This window comes from Labrus mixtus, chromosome 11 (assembly GCF_963584025.1).
Source record: "Labrus mixtus chromosome 11, fLabMix1.1, whole genome shotgun sequence".
Taxonomy (NCBI): domain Eukaryota; kingdom Metazoa; phylum Chordata; class Actinopteri; order Labriformes; family Labridae; genus Labrus; species Labrus mixtus.
In genome coordinates this window covers 10,940,740-10,963,867 of record NC_083622.1, presented here as the reverse complement: position 1 = coordinate 10,963,867, position 23,128 = coordinate 10,940,740, and the positions used below count along the sequence as shown (strand labels likewise).

General features: G+C 40.4%; 2 protein-coding genes across 7 annotated transcripts in view; both read left to right on the top strand.

Moving 5' to 3' along the window:
* LOC132983591 (lamin-A-like) overlaps nucleotides 1-8,290 on the top strand; it is a 39,690-nt gene extending 31,400 nt beyond the window's left edge. For all 6 annotated transcript variants that reach the window (XM_061049964.1, XM_061049965.1, XM_061049966.1 and 3 more), the window contains exons 8-13: nucleotides 100-406; nucleotides 3,371-3,478; nucleotides 3,574-3,693; nucleotides 3,793-3,852; nucleotides 4,007-4,177; nucleotides 5,989-8,290. In XM_061049964.1, coding sequence (XP_060905947.1) covers nucleotides 100-406; nucleotides 3,371-3,478; nucleotides 3,574-3,693; nucleotides 3,793-3,852; nucleotides 4,007-4,177; nucleotides 5,989-6,024 — 802 coding nt within the window. In that variant the 3' untranslated portion in view covers nucleotides 6,025-8,290. The remainder of the gene's footprint in view (nucleotides 1-99; nucleotides 407-3,370; nucleotides 3,479-3,573; nucleotides 3,694-3,792; nucleotides 3,853-4,006; nucleotides 4,178-5,988) is intronic.
* Nucleotides 8,291-13,529: 5,239 nt separating this feature from the next.
* LOC132983175 (lamin-A-like) lies at nucleotides 13,530-22,538 on the top strand. Its single transcript, XM_061049407.1, has 11 exons — nucleotides 13,530-13,870; nucleotides 14,740-14,896; nucleotides 15,485-15,610; nucleotides 17,371-17,541; nucleotides 17,892-18,038; nucleotides 18,184-18,371; nucleotides 19,289-19,532; nucleotides 19,930-20,037; nucleotides 20,289-20,408; nucleotides 20,500-20,559; nucleotides 22,437-22,538. The coding sequence occupies exons 1-11, from the start codon at nucleotides 13,530-13,532 to the stop codon at nucleotides 22,536-22,538; spliced, it is 1,764 nt and encodes a 587-aa protein (XP_060905390.1).
* Nucleotides 22,539-23,128: the final 590 nt, after the last annotated feature.

The following is a 23,128-nucleotide window of genomic DNA, read 5'->3' as shown; positions in this document are numbered from 1 at the left end:
ATCATTTGAATTCTGATCACTAATTGCTTCCATAGCCGTGCTCTAAACCTATCATATAAATCTCTCTCTCTCTCTCTCTCTCTCTCTCGCTCTCCTCAGACTGCGTTTGTCACCCAGCCCTCCTACCACCAAGGTCACAGTGACACGGACCTCCGGCTCCAGCCACAGCCACACCAGCCGCCTGCTCAACTCTGCTGCCGCAGCCTCCAGCAGCCGCAACTCCTCCGGCGCCGCCAGCACCAAGAAGCGCCGCCTCAACGACAATGACAGCGAGACCTCCAGCATGGTGGGGGGAACCGTGACCAAAGCTCGCATCAGTCAGCACGCATCAGCCTCTGGCCGCATCACGGTGGACCATGTCGACCTGGATGGCAAGTTCATCCGTCTCAGCAACAAGGCTGACGAGGTGAGTGACTCTTGTCTTTAAGTTAGCGCTTTAGAGCATTTAAACTGTAACGCAGTGAAATGGAGATGAAACTGCTCTTCAGAGGTGGAAAATCATACTGGCAACCTCAAACTTTCCCCTTTTTTATGGGTACAAAGACAACTTTTCTTTCCTTCAACATGCAGCTCCTTTTAATAAAGACAGTTCAGAGGTATCTTTAAACTTTACCAACAAATTTACGATTTCAAACAAGCATGCCAGGATAAGAATGACGATGATATTTAACATATTTGCTTGCTATTGGTTTTAATTTGAATCTGTATGGGAAGAGCAGGGAGAGCTGTGATCACTTGTAGCTTCTGTCTGCACATTTTAGATTCATCCTTTTTTTTCTTGTAGGCTGAATTTTCATCTTTGATTTCCTGTTAAGGACAAATTCACTTTAAAACTAAACAAATGTGTGCATCAGTGCTTCACAATAAACATTACTGAACTAAGAGACACCGACGAGACAACACAGATATGTGCAGAGATGTATGTTACACTCGGAGTACAAACTCTCATTCAAATCAATATGGAATACAAACTGGGTCAGCAGTCATCACAGGCGTAGGCCAGAGAGTAAAGTTGTGTCTTAAAGCAGCTTTGAAAGGAGCCGAGAGATCCTACTGCTGTTTTTACATTCTGAGACTATTCCTGAGTCCTCTGTGAAGTTACAGAGATGGACCTGTATCCATAGTGTTGGAGGTGAGCGTGGGACGGTTAACAGACCTGGATCTGAGGATCTGAGGGGGCTCGCTGTGCTGTGTGATGTAGCACTTCTGTAACGTATGTCAGGGCGAGACTCTGCAGGGCTTTAACCCTGAAGCTTCGGCAACAAAAGGTTCCCTTCAAACTCATTCATATTATCTTCCACATTAACTGGATCAGATCATCTCACCAGCTTCAGTCCTGCCCATGAATACCAACTATCAAATCATTTTGGAAACTTCAGAAACGAGTACATAACATGCATTTTATAGACTTAACCAAGTGTACTCGTTCCAGTCACATGGCTTTAATCGGGTCCTGTATTGTTGTTTTTTTTGTCACTACCTCCCCTTGTTGGGAGTGGGATATTTAGATTAGGCAACCTACTTAAGCTCCCTATCTGGACTTGAACCCTGATTCCCAGTTCACTGGAGTCACCCTGACGGGAACACAAATGACCATTGACAGTTTAAAGGACAGACATTTAAATACAACGTCTCCACATGGCCAGCGGTCTGCTTGAGGTTATCGATAGTCACCGACACGGTGGGATGTTTTTCATCCTCTAGGAGCAGTGCAGGTGAGGTCGTGTGTGGAACTCTATACATGAAGTGTGGCTACATATGTACAGAAGTTATCAAAGTGTTCGAAAGTGGAAACTTTTGATCTGTGTGTTCTATTAACATACTGTTGTAGCTCCTAATGCATATGAATGGTGTCAAAATAAATCCAGGGTTTGTTTGGTTGTCTCTGCAGCTGCATCAAAGTGTGAGTGTGTGTGTTTGAAATGCACGTATAAGAATAAATAACCTAAGTGTCCTGAACTTGATTAAAGTAAAGTTCACCTATCGTCAATGTCGATCAAACAGGACACAAACTCACTCACACAGAAGAGATACAGATGCACCTACAATAATGTCCACTCACTCAGCTGCAAAAATGTGCTTAAACATGCATTAACACTTCACTGCTGTATTGAAACTCATGCAAAGAAATGCTGCTGCATCTATGAGGTGTAATATATTATTTCATATGAAAACCTGTCCGTGCGTGTGCGTGTGTGTAAGAGAGAGAAACAGGACAGACGAGATAACAATTCTGACCTGCAAAAGTTTAATAAAATTACTCAAGCTGAAAAATACACTCACACATACAAATCACTTTCATCTAACCCACTAATAATTCTCATTGGTGTTCATATGAAAACAAAGAGACCATTGAGTTGCATACATTTGGTGTTTGTCTTCACTAGCCTCAACAATGCCCCCTAGTGGTAACTCTGAAAACAGCATGCGTTTGCTCCATGTTTTAAAAAAGAGATGGCTCCATCTGGTGGGATGCTGTTAAAGCAAAAGTTATAATGTAATATGATATATGATGAGGTTCAAATACCCCCCCCCCCCCCATAAAAAAAATCTCTGTCAAATGACATGCTTCAGATAGATATTAACATTAGCCATGGCTATAGATGAACATTTGAAGAATATCCTGAAATTAAACATGACAGACAAAAACAAGTCCCAAGTGAGTCATGAGGTTTAAACACACACATAAGAATCTTTTGATGAATACAAGAGTCCAGAGAGAGAAACTGAATGACAAACTCAACAAACTGTCTTTTAATCCCTGTGAGCAGGTCAAAAACCTAGGTGTCATATTTGACAAAGACCTCAGCTTCCTACCTCATATCAGGGATGTTACAAAAAAGGCATTTTATCACCTCAAGAACATTGCCAGAGTCTGACAGTTTCTCTCTCAAGCCAATGCAGAGACACTTATTCATGCTTTTATCACCTGTAGAATTGATTACTGTAGTGCTCTTCTTTCTGGTCTTCCCAAAAAGAATATTTTCGGAGTTACAGCTTCTACAAAATTGCAAAGTTTGCAAAAGCAAACTCAAGACCTACCTTTTTAGTAGAGCTTTTAACTGAATCTCATTTCATCTAGTTTTATTACATTTTGAACCTCCTGTGTTTCCTCATTTAGAATGAATGATAGCGTTTCCTCAGTACCTGTTCTTATCTAGTTATTTTTACCTTAGTTATTGGATTGTGGGATAGGGGTGGGGGAGGGAGTCATGTTGTTGCTGTTTGATTAAATGTTGATGTAAAGCACTTTGGGATACATTTGTTGTATGAAAAGTGCTATACAAATTAAGTTTGATTGATTGATTGATTATCAAATCCTGGGGAGTATGCAGCACTTTAATCTGTTGTTTCTTTTTTCTTTTTAAAGGACCAGGTTCTGAGCAACTGGCAGGTGAAGAGGCAGGTTGGAAGTTCGACCCCCATCTCCTTCAAGTTTCCCCACAAGTTCACTCTGAAGGCTGGAGGAAGTGTCACTGTAAGTCTACACCAGGAGTCCCTTTTTTCTGTATTGTTTCAAGCATGGCAGCGACATCATAGAAGTTTTCAAACTGTATCTTTTGACGTATACAGATCTGGGCTGCTTCTGCTGGTGGAACCCACAACCCTCCCACTGACCTGGTGTGGAAGAGCCAGGACTCCTGGGGAACTGGTGACCTCCTGCAGACCATTCTGATCAGCGCCAACGGAGAGGTGTGACTCCTCCCGTGTTCGTTTGAGTTTGTTTTAACTTTCTGCTTTTTGAAAATACAATTACTTCATTAATTGGTCTTTTTTTTTTTTCACCACCAGGAAATGGCCATGAGGAAAGTGACTCGCATCCTGGTCTACGATGATGAAGAAGATGACATGGTAAACTTTTCCTAAAAAATTCCAACAATACTTAAAAAATATATAAAATAAATATATATTAACAACAGAACTCTCAGCTGGCTTTGGCTGCAGCGTCTACCAATGGAGCTGCAGGGTTAAGGGTTAAAACACTGCTGTTTGTCGCCCCCTGCAGGGAGCTCACAGCACGAGCGGTGCGGATAATGAGTACAACCTGCGGAGCCGCACGGTGATCTGCGGCTCCTGCGGACAGCCGTCGGGCCGTGAGGGTACTTGCAGCGGTGGTGGTCTAACTGAAGGCCTCGGAGGACATTCCTTTTTCATGGGCAACAATGAGCGCAGAAAGGTACTGTTCAATTGTCTTTTTACAAAATGTAATTGTTTTAATTAAAATTTTTATTACTGTATATATCTATGTGAGATTCCTTTGATGATTAAACTCTAAAACAGAAAATATGGAACCTTTTTAATCTGTAATTAATCACAAATCAGAAGCATTTAAAGTAGAAATAAAGAAAGGTCCCAACATTTGAATACCTCCTCAATCTTTGTGGAGAAGTATTCTTATTAAGAACACCTGCAAAAATGTCAAATTGTCAAATTCAAACTCATTCAGGATCGCACCAATAAAGATTCTTCTGATAGACGACGTAGTGTATAGAGAACGGATATCACTTTCTCAGAGATTCTGGTGGAGCCAGCAGTTACATTTAACGACTTACCGCCAAGACTCCATGTGGTGTTTTAAGTTGCAGACGTAAGCGTGGTCACTTCTTGGTCCATTACATCCCTCAGACTAGATCCCTACTAGATAGTAGTTTTACATGGACTTCTCTCTGGCTTACTTCAGCACCATGAGCTCGAAAAAAGACGACAATGTCCTCGCATTAACGGGTCTTAATTCCACTGACATAACACCATCATGTTGTTGTAAAAAGCAAAAATGCGAGCTTGTCCTCAAGAGGAGAAGAAAAGTACTTTTAATATGCTTGTTTGTTGAAGGGAGGTCGGATAGATATTTGATGATGCGTTAATCTAAACAGTGTGTGGTTTTCATAAAAGCTCCACAGCCTGAAGCCGATGGTCGCTCCAGCTGAAATGTTTGATCTATATTTGACAGTTAGTTGGACTTTTATGCAGATATCCCATTAAAGGGATCTAAAAAAAAAAAAAAACTCTTTAGATTACCGTTGATGGGAGAGGATAACGTTCATCCTGCACACACAAAAGCCTACTGATACGTAATTGGTCAATACAGCTCAGGCTAGAAATGCACTTCGAAACAGAAACCAGAACACGTCCCAAAGTGGACATCTGGACCTACATTTCCATGTAGAATCTGTAAATAGAGATTACACGGCCATAAACTCCGAGTATGACTGAGTCGAGTCCCAAACAACCAGAAGTGAAAACCCCACAGAGACCTTTCCCCACTTTCAACCCAACACCAACAACACTGATCAAGATCCACCTGAGGATCAGCCCACTTTATGAATCACACCCAGATCAGTTATACAACCACAAAAGTGACTAAACTAGCTCCATCAAAACAATTAGTGTCACATCTGTGCGTAAGTAAGAGAGAGAGAGGGAGGAAGACCACTCTCACAATGCAGAGCCGGGCCCAGGACGACACAGCCACACCTACCTGCACCTGAAACACACAAACTAGCCAACAAGTAAAACAAGCAGGGTCGTCACAATACTATAAGTGTTGCTGGAGCTTTTCGACCTCTTCAAGCCGTTCACTCTCCGTGCTCCTTGGTAGATTGTTAAATTGAGCCAGAAAACCGCACTCTGCTTCTTAAAAACACTGCAGCATCTAAACAAATAAAAAACGTGGTATGCATTTAATACTGAATAAAATGTTCTGGATCGATGTGGAAGTGTACCTCGGTTGTAGACACTTATTTTGTTATATTCTCACGTGCGGCTGACAAGCTGTTAGGACATTTTTGGAGTGAACATTGCTTACTTCTTCACTATAATGAGTTGGAGATGACATCATCACTTTCAGGAAACCTTTGAGGAGTTTAGATGAAAAGGTCGTTACGCAAAGAGAACAGAGTCACTACCATGACTAGGAAATAAATGTGTTAGTTTGACCGTGTTTGATATTCTTTTTTTAACACTTCACTGTGTCACTTTCTGTTTCAGGCCGGTGTGAGCCCCGAGAACTGCTCCGTCATGTAAACACCAGACACCACCACCTCACCTGAAGCCCCCTCCTCCTGTAGCCCACAAAGGAGAATAGTTTTCTACAGTTAGGATGTTTCCTCTTTATTTTTTTACATGATCTCGTCTTTTTTTTTTGTACTCAGATTTAAACGAGGGTTGAATTTGCTTTGAGGTTTTGGGAAAAGGGCACAGGATTTTCATATTCAGCTTTTGAGGTTTTTTTAATATATATATATATCCAAGTTATGTTATTGCATGTGTGCCATGCTAACGCTTGTTGCTGTATCCTGCTCCTCTTGCACACTCTCTCTCTCTCTCTCTCTCTTACTCACACACACACACACACACACACACACACACACACACACACACACACACACACACACACACACACACACACACACAGAGCTCCATTGACCAGTGCTTGTGCTTCGATCAGAGCCAGGGTTTCATGTTTAATGGCCAGGCTGTCAACACTCAACACGCACAGCTAGTGAACCCTGTCAGGTCTCTGCAGCCGCACAGGCGACTGAAGAATGAGCCCTGTGGGGTTTCTTAGGCAGGTTTATCAAAATAGATCAAATCTTTATTCAAAATGATGTCATGTTTACAGTAGACATTTACTGTCCTTGATTTTGAATTGTATTATGTTATTCTGAACTGCTACATGGAAAAGAAGATTTGGGTTTGTTTTTTTTGTTTAAAAAAAAAAATGGAGTAGGAAATGTGTCTGAAGCAAGACAAAGTTCTGTAAACTCAGGGTCCTCTGCAGGTTCTTTGTCACCGTAGAGGTTGACATGCATGTTGTCGTATCTAGATGACTTTAGGCTGTTGGACAGCTGTGGTGCATGCAGAGAAAATAATTAATTGAGATGAATATTTTTGCATGCCAGAGAAACGTATTTGAACGTCTGCAGAAATAAGGAGCTAGTCTTGGTCGGATAAGTCTCATGTGTATCTAAGTTTAAGAATATTTAAATATGTTGACTTGTTTGTTTTCTCTTTACAAAATTCCAAAGATGTTTTTTTGTGATGATAGGAAACTGTGGATTTGTATTTTTTTGGGGGAAATATCAGGAATCAGTAGTGAAACTTTGCGTCATTACTGACTAATTTGGTGCCATAAATAGAGTATATTTATAGGATTTCTCAGCTCATTCAACCAAATTAACACTATTCTTACAGAGATGCTGCAGTAACATTTTTTAACATATTTTTTTACAGACTGAAAGTGCCTTTTAGAACGGGAGAAGAAATGCACGTCACGTTCAGCAGTCTTGTGACTGTCAGCTGTCCTCTGGTTTGCGTTGCTCCTAAGAACTGGTCATAAGGGCTTTTATTTCTCCTCTCTTTTAAGCTCGCTGGCTTAAAAAAAAAAAAAATCCCCTGGCATGATTTGTGGGGCCTGAGTAGGATTGTGGGGTTTGTATTCTTTGTGACTTTGGCTTCATGCGCTGCTTTTATTGAGGGCTTTACCAATTATGCACAGCAGGTAGATTTGTACTGTAGTCTGGCAGCTTAATTCATTTATAAGCATATCAAAGCATTTATGGAAAATACTTGATCGCTCTTGTTAGTATTTTTTCTCTCTTTTTGTTCTATTTTTTTTTTTTTTTTCTGCCATGTTAGGTTGTTTTATGTGCCTTAAAGAGACGTCTAACTTTGACACTACGACCCCCTAAAGTGCCTTAGAGATGTTTAATGAAAGGGGTTGAGTTTTCTGCCTCTATTACACTGATTTATAACACTTAAACAAAGCATTTATCACGTCTCGTTCATGTAAGGTCATGAGATGTGTTTACTTTATGTTATTATGAACTCAGAAGAGATCATTTACAGGGAGAGTTTAGTTTTTGTTTTTTTAAGGCTGTCTGATTATAAACCAAGGAGAAGCTTCTTCTTGCCTTAACGTTTCTCAAGACCCTGACAGCTACCATACATAACATCTGAAAAAAGAATTCAAGTTGAAGTTAATGACCACGATGTTCTTACCCTTACAAAAAGTCTAAAAGGCTTTTGTGAAGCCTCCCTGTTGAAGTGGATCTAGCTGGAGTCCTGGAGATTCTTCAAAGGAGCTGAGGATTTGTTAACGAAAAAGGATTTCTTCTCGTAATCCATTAATGCCAAAGTTGTAATTTGCTTGAAGATGGATTTGTGTTTGTTTCTATTCTCAGAATCGTGTCAGAATTATGGAAAACAATGCCTTCAAGTTGATGTAATGAATTATTCCTTTTTTTTCTTTTCTAAAAACAATGATGAGTAAAAACGTCTTTTTCTTCCAGCGAGTGACTGCTGTCCTTATTTCCTTAATGAAGTCATGTACATTATGTCTGCACACAGGGACCTCTATTTACAGGCAATGAGCTTCATTCGATTTAAATTAAATGCAAAACAAACACATTATGACAGTGGCAGTAGGGAATGACATTCAGGAGAAGAGCCACAGGCCGGATGTGATCCCGGGACCACCCGCCTGAAGGACCACAGCCTTTGTACATGGGGCTTGCACACTAACCACTTGGCTACCATTGCCCCCCTCCCAAAAAAAACCCAACAACAATTTAACGTGTTTCATAGCAAATATAAAGTACTTTTGTGCTGATTAATCTGGATTTGTGACAGAAGACGTGGTTAACAGCTCTCATTTGAAATATTTTTAACAAACTGTTCATTGGCAGTGGTTCAGCTGCAGAAATATCAGTTACTGATTTTTTTTTTTTTTTTTTTTTTTACATCTCGATCTATTGATAGGATTCTAGGGGAAGTGCACCATTTTACACTTGAAACTCTGTTAACAGGTCTTTGAGAGCACTTCTGAGAATGTGGAAAAGGTTCAATAGCTTTATTTTTTTTTTCCTAGTTACATTTTTGGGCCATTTTTTGCCCTTGTATGATAGGACAGCTGAAGAGGGACAGGAAATGTTCGGAGGAGAGAGTGGGAGAGGACATGCACCTAAGGGCAGAGGTTTCGAGATTTCAGATTCGGACCGCTGCGATGAGGACTTCAGCCTCCATACATGGGGTTTTGCAACGTTAGGCTATCTGGCGCCCCAAAAGGTTTAACAGCCTTTTGTGGCTGTCGGGGAGTGCTGTGTGAAATTTAGAAAAAGTTCCCTAAAGGATGTCACTTGAGTCAGTTTGAGAAATGAACACAATCTGCACGAGTAGAAGAAGAAAGAGTGAGCCACCTCATTTCTACTGGAGGCTAGTGGCTCAAGGCTAAAATAACATAAAAATCTTTGACCTTACAGGTTGCATTGTGGGTAATGTTGTACACAAGATTAGATAAGTATGAAGAATGCCTAGAGGCTTATTGGGGGTCTTTTTGTCTTTATTTGACAGGACAGTGGATAGAGTAGGAAACCAGGGAGAGAGATAGTGGGGAAGGACATGCAGGAGATGAGCCACAGGTGGGACTTGAACCTGGGCCGGCTGCAGTGAGGACTACAGTATTAGTATTCCTTTATTTATATAGAGCAGCAGACACACTGATACAGTCATGTGCAAACTCAATTTTTTTTACTTTAATTTCAGCACAAATCTCACTTAAGGACTATGGTTTGATCAAAATTTTATTTTGCTTTTGGAAGGCCTCTCGCGACCCATCTCTTGGTGTCTCGCGACCCCCAAGGGGGTCCCCACCCCCACTTTGGGAACCACTGGGCTAGGCCATCTGTGCCCTTGAAGGTATCTCTTCAAATCAAATGAGTTTCTCTTTTAGTCGTCCAGCGCAGAAGAGAAGAAGAGGAGGCTAACGTGGAAGAGACAAGAGTGATGAAATGTTTTGTGTCTCTGCTGAACTCGCCCTTAAACTACCACAAAAGAGAAAAGTAAGTAGCATAAGCTTTTATTCTTCAGTAACAGAGTTCTTCTGAAACTGTTAGCGATTAAAATTCACATTCTGAGGCATGAAAAAATTAGCAGCTAATTGGATTTTGAAGCATTTTTATAGTTTTCCAGCGCTGATTGTAATCAAACTTCCACGTTTATTTATATAAGAGACCTAAATATAACAATAAAGACGCAGTATAAAACTTTGAACAAATCCAAATGAATTACACAATACATTTGATTTTAAGAAGTCAAGATAAACAGATGAACCCGCATCCCTCATCAAGTCTTTTACAACTCTATATAAAACGTGAAAACGAAAGTGGCTTACTCTGAATCCTTGAATGGCCCTTTACTATCACAGATAATCTAGCACTTGTGATAAATTCATGAATCATTAATTGCTATCTTTCTTTATCACTAGAAATCCTAATCTTTGATCCTAATTTAATGGCTAACATGTTCAAATGGGGGCAATAAACTTACAGTTTAGTTTTGCTTACCTCCAGTTTTTATTGTCCTGTTAACCTTACGCATTCAACAACTTTCAGCGCTTGAATCCTATTTTAAAACAACTTAAAACCCTTGTGTTGTCCTGGGGTCAATCTGACCCCAAATTCAATCTTTTGCCGTCAAATATGTTTTTTATTCATCAAATGGTCTGAAAATAATGGGGGTTGTCCAGTACTATGCTCTTCATGATTACAGTAAATTTGAGGTAATTTTATTGAATTATGGGTTTTTTATTGAATTTACTAATGTCTGTTGTCCTCTGGGGTCAAAATGATCTCGCAGCATAAAGTGGTGCAATGGAGCAAATGATCACACCATACTTCTTTCCAAAACATCTTTGATCTTGGATGTTTGATGTTTGGGGTCAAGCAATAGTTATGACAACAACAACAACAACAACAACAACAACAACAACAACAACAACAAAAAACTCAGTTTCCTGCACTAGTGAGGTCTTTGACTGCATTAGTTTACGAGAGTTGAAAGATTTACTAGTAAACTAGTAGACAGCAAAAATTCTTCATGTTAACTAGTAAGGTGCAAAATGTCTCCTAGTTAACTAGTGACGCTCGGTATGGCCAGTCCTTTAACATTAAATGAGTCTGGCTGACAAGTGGCAATTTAGTTTTCACTATTGGAAATTACATTTCAACATGTCAAAATGTCATTTTGGTCAACATAATCAATAATGTAATTTTGACTAGTAAGAATTGCATTTTAGATATCTAGAATTAATTTGTGATATTTATAATGTAAGAACAATTGTAGATATCTTAAATTAACTTTGTCACTGAAATAATTGAATTTTTGATATCAAGAATGAACATTTTTAGTGCGAATTGAGTTGAAAATTACATTGTGGATATGTCGGCTTGGAATTCTAACATGTCAAAAAGCAATTATTGATTTAAGGGCCTATGTGAAATGCAAATTTGGAAGCAAGCCAAATGTGTGAAGACTGAATTTAGCCCTTTGCAGATGAGGTCAAACTTTAAAATGTCCAAGTTGCCGTCAAGTCTTGTGCCTGACTGAGGCCCCGCTGGAGTTGTCACAGTCCAGCGTGTTTCCCTGCAGCTTGCTGACTCCTCTGTCTGGATGACAAGTCTGTCCTGGTGCAGCGAGTACCACTTCAGCCCACAGAGGGGCAGTGTTGAGTTAAAGGGGAGCCCTCAATTAACACAGCTCCTTGGTGGGACTGACTCCTTGCTGCTGCTCTGTGGGTGTTGTACAGATCTGAACGTAAGAGAGGAAGGTAAAGTTTGCTCTTTCTGTGTATCTACTATTATCCCACTTAGAGCCAAGCAACGAACCTGGGGGGACAGAGCCTTCTTCATAGCTGCCCCCTCCCTCTGGAACTCACTCGCTACACACATTCAACACTGCACCGACCCTTCTACTTTCAAATCACTGATCAAAACTCACCTCTTTAAACAAGCTTTTAATGTATGATTGTGATGTGTGTTCTGTTTATCTGTAGCTGTACCTTCATGTTGTTGTCTTTATGATTAGTTTGTAATGTTGCAATGTCTGTTAGTCTGTCCTTACTGTCTTTTTAACAAATGTACAGTGTCTTGAGATTGAAAGTCAAGATAAACAGATGAACCCGCATCCCTCATCAAGTCTTTTACAACTCTATATAAAACGTGAAAACGAAAGTGGCTTACTCTGAATCCTTGAATGGCCCTTTACTATCACATACAATAATATAACAATGAAACACGCCATACAGTTTCATTGTTATGCAGATGATACTCAGCTTTATGTATCAATGAAGCCCGATGGCACCAGTCAGTTATGTAAGCTAGAAACATGCCTTAAGGACGTTAGGACCTGGATGACCAGAAATGTTTTGCTACTTAACTCAGACAAGACTGAAGTTATTGTGCTAGGCCCTAAGAACCTCAGAGAGACTTTTTCTAGTGATGTGACTGTCCTTAATGACATCAGCCTGGCATCTAGCACCACTGTTAGGAATCAAGGAGTTCTATTTGATCAAGATATGTCTTTTAGCTCTCACATCAGGCAAATTTCAAGAACAGCCTATTTTCACCTTCGTAATATATCCAAGATCAGGAATATCCTGTCGCAAAGTGATGCAGAAAAACTAGTTCATGCATTTGTTACCTCCAGGTTGGATTATTGTAATTCTCTTTTGTCAGGGTGCTCTGGTAAGTCTCCAAAGACTCTTCAACTAGTCCAGAACGCTGCAGCTCGTGTACTGACTAGAACTAGGAAAAGGGACCACATTACTCCTGTGTTGGCTTCTCTGCACTGGCTCCCTATACAGTCTAGAATAGAATTCAAGATCCTTCTTCTCACTTACAAAGCTCTAAATGGCCAGGCACCATCTTACCTGAAGGAGCTACTAGTGCCGTACTGTCCCTCGAGAACATTACGGTCCCAGAATGCAGGCCTGCTAGTGGTACCTACAGTCTCTAAGTGTACTATGGGGGGTAAAGCCTTCAGTTATCGGGCTCCTCTCCTCTGGAACCGCCTTCCAGCCGGGGTCCGGGAGGCAGACAGTCTGTATTTTTAAGAATAGACTTAAAACTTTCCTTTTTGATAAATCTTATAGTTAGGGCTGGTGCTGGTGTAGACCAGCTCTTAGTTATGCTGCTATAGGCTTAGACTACCGGGGGAACTGGCACCTTGAGCTCCTCTCTCTCTCTCTCTCTCTCTCTCTCTATAATAATAATCATATTCTTTATCTGTTTCATCTATACCTTATTGTTTACCCTTTTTATATTAAATTTTACACATAAAATTCAGGACTTTGTCTGTGTTTTCTTGTTTAACATTTACTTACTTCTTTCAAGATATGAAACTGACTGATTAATTAATTAACTTATACAGTTAAAGTTAATTTCTTCCTATGATGGGAAGTGGTGCCCCGAATTAAATAAAGATATAATGTCTTAATAAATTAAAATAAGAAGTAGAATTACACTACACCAAAGTATGGAAAGTGGGACTGCTTGCTGGAGAGGTGCCAGTTTATGTCGTGGACATTGCCAAGGTGCCCTTGGGCAAGGCGCCATGCCCCTCACTGCTCGGAGTATTTGTTCATGTGAAGGCCCCTCATTCTGACATTGCATTTTTAATTGTCATTCATTCTTTCGCTCTCTCCTTCCTCTCCTACAGACCCCCTCTACAAGCCTTGCTGATCCATTGTTACCATGGACACACCAAACCATAAACGCAGCAGCCATGGGGGCACCGGCTTCTCCCCAGCATGCAACGCCAGGCAGCAGGAGAAGGACGACCTGTGCAACCTCAATGACCGGCTGGCTGATTACATCGACAAGGTGCGCTCTCTGGAGGCCGAGAACAACAGACTGGAAGTGCACAACACGGAAATTCAGTCCACATATATCTGTGAGAATAAGGCCATGAAGGATAATTATGAGGCAGATCTAGGTGACGCCCGCACGACCCTGGACCATGTGGCCAAGGGGCGAGCCCGCCTTGAGCTGGAGCTGGGCAAAATAAGGCAGGAGCACATGGAGCTCAAAGCCAGGTATGCCATCCATGAATCTTTCACTAGTGTTACAAGAAGGATGACACTGCATCTCTCACAAATCTAAAGAAAGACAAGACGACATCTTTTCCCTGGTCTGCTCGTAAAAGCTGAAAGAAACTAAAACTCAGCACAATCTCACAAACTGCACATGCATTTATATGAGCTCTAGATTTAGAAAAACACCTAGAAAAGCTCTCGTCAAAAGTAGCCGTCACTTTTCTTCCCGTGGATTTTTCATTGTAACTGAGTGCAGCTTCAAGGCGAGCTGTGCCTCATTGGAGGGCAGGCTGGGACACAATCTGTTCTTCCTATTATTCTAAAACAAATTAATTTGTGTTGGTGGCTCGAGCTGTCTTGCAACATGTTCTATTGTTTACGGTGAGAAGGCAGATTCAGAGGGCAGAACAAACACCTAGCTGTGGGAGTGTCACCCACCTGGGGGAGGGGTTACTGCCCTTTGTGATGTCACAAAGGGAAAATCTCTAAACGGCCTGTTTGAACACACATTTTCTGAGAAGTGGAGCAGGCTAAAGACTGAGAGGATTTGCTTTTTTTCATAATTGGGGGGTTTGTAGACAGACTAGTGACACATATTAAGAGTTAGAGAAACATGAAACATTTTGCATATGTGACCTTTAAATGTGTAAACATACTGCAATCAGCACTTTTTAAAAGTCAGACATTTTAAAACAGCATGAACAAACAGCTAGTTTGTCAAAGAGAACAGTTCAGAATAACACAAGAGTAGTTGCAAAAGGCGCCACAGTTTAAACCCACCAAAGATATGAGGTGTAAACAGTGGTGGATCATAAACCGTCAAAAAGAGAGCCAGCGCACGTCCACATCTTTGTCTGTTTCCTACACAGGAACAGTAAAAAGGAGGCTGACCTCGAGACCGCTCGCGCCCGGCAGAGAGCCCTAGAGGCCCTGCTCAACTCTAAAGATGTTGCACTCACCACCGTCTTGGGGGATAAGAGATCTCTGGAGGTCGAGCTTAGGGACTTCAAGGACCAGGTGGCCAAGGTAAAAACTTTTTTTTTATTGGAACTGAGGTGGTTGTTTTGTGCAGAAAGAGCCTGTTTCATGACACAATATCCAAAACGCCTTTATTTATACATGATGGCACAGAAAATGATTTCACAATAGTTTAGTCTACAGAGGTTGTCTTCCCAATGACACATCATTGTAAATGTTTGAACATGGTTGGTCCTGTAAATGAATTCATTTGATTATTGGTAGAGACTCACATTGATTCTTATAGAGGGAGAAAGATTTGATGGACTGTTTCTCTACCTCATGAATATAGATGAACCTCAATAAAAGTAGGGATTATACCTAAACCCTCCAGTTAGTTGATTATGAATGAAAGGTTGTTGAGGCAGACCAGGCTGCATTGCTTGCTGTTTGTTTTATCAATGAATTTTACTACAGGACTCACTTTGATATAGTTCTGGTCTCTCTCCGCCCATTGATCTTCTTAGGCAACTACAGCTTCTCTTAAAAGACAAAGTTTAAAGCCTAAACAGTGAGCTGGAGTCGTTTAATTTTCTTGCCTCCATTCAAGAGCATCTTCCTCATCTTCTCTTTTCTCCTCCCTCTTTTCCCACCAAGTTAAACGGAAACTTAGCCGATGCCAAGAAGCAGCTGCAGGACGAGGTACTGAGAAGAGTGGACGCAGAGAACTGCCTGCAGACAGCGAACGAGAAACTGGCGTTCCAGAAGAACATCCACACTGAGGTTCCCACTCGTCACTTTAACCCCGCTGTTTTTTTTATTGAGCTGTCGAAGTCACCAATCATACTTTTCATCTTTTCCACAGGATATTGATTCACTTCCAACAACATGCTGATTGTTATCCAAATCTTTATTATCGCGCTTCTCCTCTTCAACCGTTTGTTCTACTTCCACCATTCAACTATCATACTATCCGGCTTCTTCGGGACATGATGGCTATGACTTTTCACTTTTTAACTACTTTTACTTTTTAAGTTATTCCACTTTTTCCACAAAATTTTGCCCCATTGAAATGAATGGGAAAATGTTCCACTTTCCCACTTTTTTCTCAGCCTTATAACTTTATCTCTGTTCCGCCTAGAGACTCAATTTTTGCTTTAAAACGTTCACACACTTTTCCACTATTCATACTACTTTCACTTTTCTTGCTACCTTTTATACTTTTCAAACTGTACCTCCAAATGTTTGGTGATGTTTTGAACTTCTTTCACATTTTAGAGTGAGTGACGTCATCGCTAGAGTGGGACAGAGTTCAAAATCTCCCGAACAAATTGCTCTACTGACCACAATCTTCACCCCACACTAATAAATTTACCCTCAAAATGTAAGAAAACTTGTCCTCTCTCACACATTGAGTTTTCAGGACAAACGGAGAAAAGGTTTTTACACTGTGAGCTTCAAAGTGGCAGGTGGTCCAGATAAATCTCCATCTGGGGTAATGATAAACTTCAGCCTGACTTCACTGACCAAACCTCTTGGGACTTTTTAAATCGCTGTGGTTTCCACATTTCTTGGATCCCAGACATGCAGATCACATCAACGCGTTCGGCCATTTGTCCTCTTGCTCACAAAATCATCATTTAGCCACCAACTTTTAATTTAAGCCCTTGAAATGAGCACTCAATAGGGAGACGTTTTCCCCTTTTTCTCATTGTTTGACTGCATTTAAGCAGTCTTTATGCAGTATCTTGTTCTACCACTTCTACTACTGTTTCTTCTTCTACTACTAATACTTCTTCTTCTACTACTCCTTTTACTTCTACTTCTTGTTCTTCTGCTTTTACTGCTTTTTCTTCTTCTACTACTATTCTTTTACTATTTCCTCTTCTTCTACTTTTTCTTCATCTACTAATCCTTTCTTCTTCATGCAGCAGTGTTTTGCAAAACATTTCAGCGGTCAGCATTCCCACGCATTTTGCGCAGGTAAATGCAAATTGTCTAGTTTGTTTTGCATTCCTGATGCAGATCTGACACTCAGATGCACTTTTTTTTGCTTCTTTTATTTCAACGATATTTTCACATAAATTATAAGAACACAACACAAGTAGAAATATATTTAGATTGTAAAAATTAGATTGTTGTAATTTGTTGTTACTTTAAATATTGGTTTCCACAATATTGAAGCCTGACCAAAACGAACGTTTGTTTTCCAAACTTCATCGAAATGATCAGAAGTTGCTTAAAGGTCAACAGAAAGTGACATTTTTCTGCTCGACCTCTGTTCTTCTGTTCTTCTACAGAAGTAATAACTGCACAGCAATGGACCGATCAATGTTTATTGGCCAAAGCTGCTTTTGAGGTTTCAGGTGCAATTATTTGCTGTGGCTGAAAAAAACAAAACATTATTACAAACTTCTTTATGTTGTTTAATGAAGTTGGATGGAAAAAGTCAAATTAGCTAATTTTCAACACACAGACTAGACAAATGCAAAATCAAGTGCTGATGAGACTCATACTCATCCCTGACCTTTCTTTGGCTGTAGGAACTGCGACAGATGGAGAAGCGACACGAGATAGTCATTGCTATGAACAAAAACGGGTATGAGCAGAAGTATGAGAGCAAAATGGCCGAGGCCCTTAACGAGCTGAGAGCCGAATATGAGGAGAAGTTAGGCATCTATAAGGAGGAGATGGAGGAGGCCAACAACTCTAGGGTATGGCTATCTTTAGATCTTACCTTGTTTCTTCTACAGGACAAGCATACAAAGTCATAACTGTTTTGCTGGGATCTTAAATTGGATTGTGGACAAACACAACAGCAGTTTTTGTAAAAAGAATCGACTGCTAAACTATGACTCAAAAGTTGTTTCATGTTTTTTTTTTTTTTTTGTGGATTGGGTTTTTGCTTTCATATTGAGAAGTCTATTTGGGAAAGCTATCTTAACATGAACGATCGCAAAACGCAACTAGCTAAAGCTAAAGATGTGTTTCAAACAGTGCTGTTTTAATGAGCTGTTTCAGGGCCGTAATCCACTGCTCACTGTATCATCTCTATGTCTATCAGTTGGAAAACGCTCGTAAAAAAGCGGACTGGTGCAACAACCGGATGGGAGCAATTTCTGAAGATCTTCAGCAGGCCCACGAGAAAATGAAGGGCATGTCCGGCCACATCATTGATTTGCAGAAACAGGTTCACATAGTCATTATATTTGTCGATCACACTTTCTGTCTCTAATACTTTAGCCGTCTGCTGGTTTTACTGGTTTATATTTACGTGTGTGTGTGTGTGTGTGTGTGTGTGTGTGTGTGTGTGTGTGTGTGTGTGTGTGTGTGTGTGTGTCTGTGTCTGTGTGTAGGTGCGGGACCAAGATGAGGCTCTGTCGAGGGAGCAGGCCCAGAATGAAGAAAAAGAGCGGGAGATACGTGATGTTCAAGCTGAATTGCAGAAGCAGGAGGATGAATTCCAGAGGCTGCAGGGTGTCAAACTGAGCCTAGACATGGAGATCATTACTTACAGGAAGATGCTGGAGGGAGAGGAGGAGAGGTGAGGTTGTTGTCAAATATAAGCTACACCATGTGGAAAAACATATCCACCTTCGGACAAATAAAGCTTTCTAAGATTGTGGACGGGAGGTATCACAAACAAGAAAAAAACACTACTCTCTCTGCTGACTTTGACTTTGCCTGATGGTAAAAACAATGAATCTATAAACTGGTTCAGATCAAATGATAATTTGAAAATCTAAGTATACTGTAATAATGTGGACAACAGTGGAAGTGGAACAATGAGAAAAGTTGGCATTCCACTTTCAGCTCCATAAATGTTTGGGTTGACCTGACAGACCTACACAGATGTCCAAAGAAAGAAATGTCCTCCAACAGCTAAGATTTGTGCAGTGTGGACGTGAGGTGTGCATCAGCAGAGGCCATAAAGCATTGACCTACCAGAGCATAAACAGTGACTGTTTCCTGGCTCTTGCTCCTCTCCTCCGAAAGAACCTCTCTACCCAGGGGCGGATCCCATGTACAATCTGCTCTCTCTCTCTCTCTCTCTCTCTCTCTCTCTCTCTCTCTCAGAGAGGGCAGGAAAAGAGAGACAGGGAATGTAGGGAGTAGAGAGCAATGACTTGCCGCAAAGAACGGAGGTCGGATTCAAACCCATTTGGTTTAGACCAAAATTGCAATCAACAAGTCAGACCTTGCAAAAGTTGGAAATCAGAATCAGCTGAAGATTTTTCAGTCTGGATGTGTTAGCATAAATTCAACCTTGTGCAGGTCGGGTACTTGGCTGCTGACTATTTCTATTTTAAGTATTAATTTCAACCACTCATTGTTAGTTGGTTGGTCGCAGAAGAAGAGTGCTGGAACAGAAAGGAGAAGACAAAAGGCTTTTCACCAACATTGTGAGACTGTATCTGTATGTTCACTGAATGCCTTACTCTAATTCAATTATCTAAATGATCTCTCTCTCCTCAGGCTGAGCCTGTCACCTAAGGCTTCACCTTACAAAGCCAAAGCAGCAAGGACCCCACAGTCCAGCAGCACCAAGAAGCGCCGCCTCAGTGGCAATGATGGCGAGACCTCTGGCATGGGCACCGTGACCAAGACTCACATCAAGCAGCATGCATCAGCCTCTGGCCGTATTACAATAGAAGAGGTCGACCTGGATGGCAAGTTTATCCGTCTCAGCAACAAGACTGACAAGGTGAGTGGCGGTTATCTATTGGTTAGAATTTCCGACCTTGTAACTGGGTGTAATTTAATTTAATAGAGATGAGAGTGCACTTAAAATGTAGTGTCAACAACCGACAGAGAAATGCAATAGAGTCAAAATGTGTCTGAAGACAGCTTCTTCTGGTCTTATATTTTCTCTGTAAAATATTTTCTGAGTCATGGTGGTGTTACAGAAAAGGCTCTGTATACAGAGTTTTTCGTGTTGATTGTGGGACTAGAAAAATCTTTGCTCAAAAGGAGAGAGCTTTATGTTTGCTGTTGCATTTTACACCTGTTGTAAAGCACTGAATACAGAATGTGTCTGGTTGATAAAAAGCGAGTTGCAATTATTGAATCTTGGTATGATACAGCTTTTGAATCCCTTACAGGACCAAGTTCTCACCAACTGGCACTTGAAGAGACAAGTTGCAAGTTCTTCTCCCATTGACTACAAGTTTCCCAAGGGCTTCACTTTGATGTCTGGAGGAACTGTCACTGTAAGTTCCACCAGGTTCTCTGTTGATCTTCGATATCTTAATTTAACTTTTCTCTGCCTTTGCATGAAGGCAGAGAAAATCAATCACACACATTCATTTGTGTGTAAAATGAATTGAGAATCAAAAAAGCAAAGCTGGAAAGAAACCACTTCAATCCCTTCAAAACTTAAATAATTTGTTTCTGTATTTCTGTAGAAGATTAAGATGTATTACTTAGATTAATAATCTCCTCCAAACTTTGACCTTTGTAGATCTGGGCTGCTTCTGGTGGTGGACAACATAACCCCCCCACCAATCTGGTTTGCAGGAGCCATCAGTCCTGGGGCACCGGCAAACACCTGTATACCACCCTGATCAGAGACAACGGAGAGGTCTGACCTCCCCTGTGTTTGTTGGAGATTATTTCACATCTGTCCTTCTTTTAAATTTAATTAACCATTTTGTTCTTTTAATTCACTCAAGGAAATGGCCAAGAGCTGCGTGACTTGTGTCCTGGCTTATGACAATGATGATGATGACATGGTAAACTTCTTCTAGTTTCCAGATGTCTTCAAACTACAACCTGTCATTTTTTCCTGTGCCTGACCACAGAGAGTCACCTTTAGAGTTCCCAGAATTAAAACATCACATCTGAGATCAGCTAATGAGAACACATGTTGGAAAAACATGGCAGAAAGCAGCGTTATAGTGGATATGGAGAAAAACGTTCTTAATGCTGTAATGTAGGAGATTTTGCTTCTGGAAATTTTGCTGGTGCATGTTAGATGATACCAGTGAGTTTTTTCTTGCATTTTTCAGTGAGATGATGTTAAATGTGAGGACTGATTCAATGAGTGACCACTGTTGTTAAAATGTCCTGTTTGACGTTAAAACTATGAAGGTAGGTGTGTTGCAAAATAGGAGAGCTTGTAGAATGTGATGTGAGCTTGTAGAATATGATGTGAACTTGTAGAATGTGATGTGAGAACTTGTAGAATGTGATGTGAGAACTTGTAGAATGTGATGAGAGCTTGTAGAATGTGATGTGAGAGCTTGTAGAATGTGATGTGAGCTTGTAGAATATGATGTGAGCTTGTAGAATGTGATGTGAGAGCTTGTAGAATGTGATGTGAGCTTGTAGAATGTGATGTGAGAGCTTGTAGAATGTGATGTGAGCTTGTAGAATGTGATGTGAGAGCTTGTAGAATGTGATGAGAGCTTGTAGAATGTGATGTGAGAACTTGTAGAATGTGATGAGAGCTTGTAGAATGTGATGTGAGAACTTGTAGAATGTGATGAGAGCTTGTAGAATGTGATGTGAGAGCTTGTAGAATGTGATGAGAACTTGTAGAATGTGATGTGAGAGCTTGTAGAATGTGATGAGAACTTGTAGAATGTGATGTGAGAACTTGTAGAATGTGATGAGAGCTTGTAGAATGTGATGTGAGAGCTTGTAGAATGTGATGAGAACTTGTAGAATGTGATGTGAGAGCTTGTAGAATGTGATGTGAGAGCTTGTAGAATGTGATGTGAGCTTGTAGAATGTGATGTGAGAACTTGTAGAATGTGATGTGAGAGCTTGTAGAATGTGATGAGAACTTGTAGAATGTGATGTGAGCTTGTAGAATGTGATGAGAACTTGTAGAATGTGATGTGAGCTTGTAGAATGTGATGTGAGCTTGTAGAATGTGATGAGAACTTGTAGAATGTGATGTGAGCTTGTAGAATGTGATGTGAGCTTGTAGAATGTGATGTGAGAACTTGTAGAATGTGATGTGAGCTTGTAGAATGTGATGTGAGCTTGTAGAATGTGATGAGAACTTGTAGAATGTGATGTGAGCTTGTAGAATGTGATGTGAGAGCTTGTAGAATGTGATGTGAGAACTTGTAGAATGTGATGTGAGAACTTGTAGAATGTGATGTGAGAACTTGTAGAATGTGATGAGAACTTGTAGAATGTGATGTGAGAGCTTGTAGAATGTGATGTGAGCTTGTAGAATATGATGTGAGCTTGTAGAATGTGATGTGAGAGCTTGTAGAATGTGATGTGAGCTTGTAGAATGTGATGTGAGAGCTTGTAGAATGTGATGTGAGCTTGTAGAATGTGATGTGAGAGCTTGTAGAATGTGATGTGAGCTTGTAGAATGTGATGTGAGAGCTTGTAGAATGTGATGTGAGCTTGTCGAATGTGATGTGAGAACTTGTAGAATGTGATGTGAGAACTTGTAGAATGTGATGTGAGAGCTTGTAGAATGTGATGTGAGAACTTGTAGAATGTGATGTGAGCTTGTTCTCATCACATTCTACAAGCTCTCCTATTTTGCAACACATCTACCTTCATATAAAACACAACTCTCAACTTGCTGTGACTGCAGTGTTTCTCAGTGTTCAGTAACTCTGTTTTGTATCGCCCCCTGCAGGAAAGCACCCACAGTGTGGAGAGGGATTACAATTTACGGAGCCGCACAACCATCTCTGAGAGAAATGTACGCAATAGGGGGGGTCCGTCTGATGACCTTTAGGGAGATTCTTAATTCATGGAAACCATCGAACCCAGACAGGTACTGTCCAGTTATTGTTTTAAAACATGGATAACAGGAATAACATAATCAGCATGTGTTATATGAGAATATTACTTGTATTTCATTTTCTAACTAATTGGTAATGTTTGTAAGAATCTAAATAAACTGAAACAGATCTTTGAAAAAGAACAACAAACAGAAATGGGGTTTTCTTAAGAATTCATCATATATTTTAATATTAAGAAATTAAGATTGACGAAATTATTCCAGATCTCAAAGTCTTTGAAGGATTTAATACAGTCACAGAAATACTTTCCCGCAGTACAATTCCACAGGAAAATCTAGAATCTGAAAACACTAACAGAACTAAAAAGATCAACTCAAAATGACCGTTATTTGAAGCCACTTTTCTATCGAGAGTGCACACTTGGCCACCCCTCTGGATGCTACTGAATGCTTAGTATTATAAACGTTGAAGATTGCAAATCAACCATCTCGTACATCCTCTGAAGGAGTGCAAACACTTATTTTCCAACTCGTTCTCACAGACCTTGTTTTTTTTTTTTCAGGCAAATATGACAAACATGAAA

Excerpts from the sequence above, each read along its gene's own strand:
- LOC132983175 (XM_061049407.1), top strand. The coding sequence starts at position 13,530 with ATGGACACACCAAACCATAAACGCAGCAGCCATGGGGGCACCGGCTTC. Across the intron at positions 14,897-15,484 it reads TCAAGGACCAGGTGGCCAAG|TTAAACGGAAACTTAGCCGA; the intron begins GTAAAAACTTTT and ends TTTCCCACCAAG. Across the intron at positions 20,560-22,436 it reads ACAATGATGATGATGACATG|GAAAGCACCCACAGTGTGGA; the intron begins GTAAACTTCTTC and ends CGCCCCCTGCAG.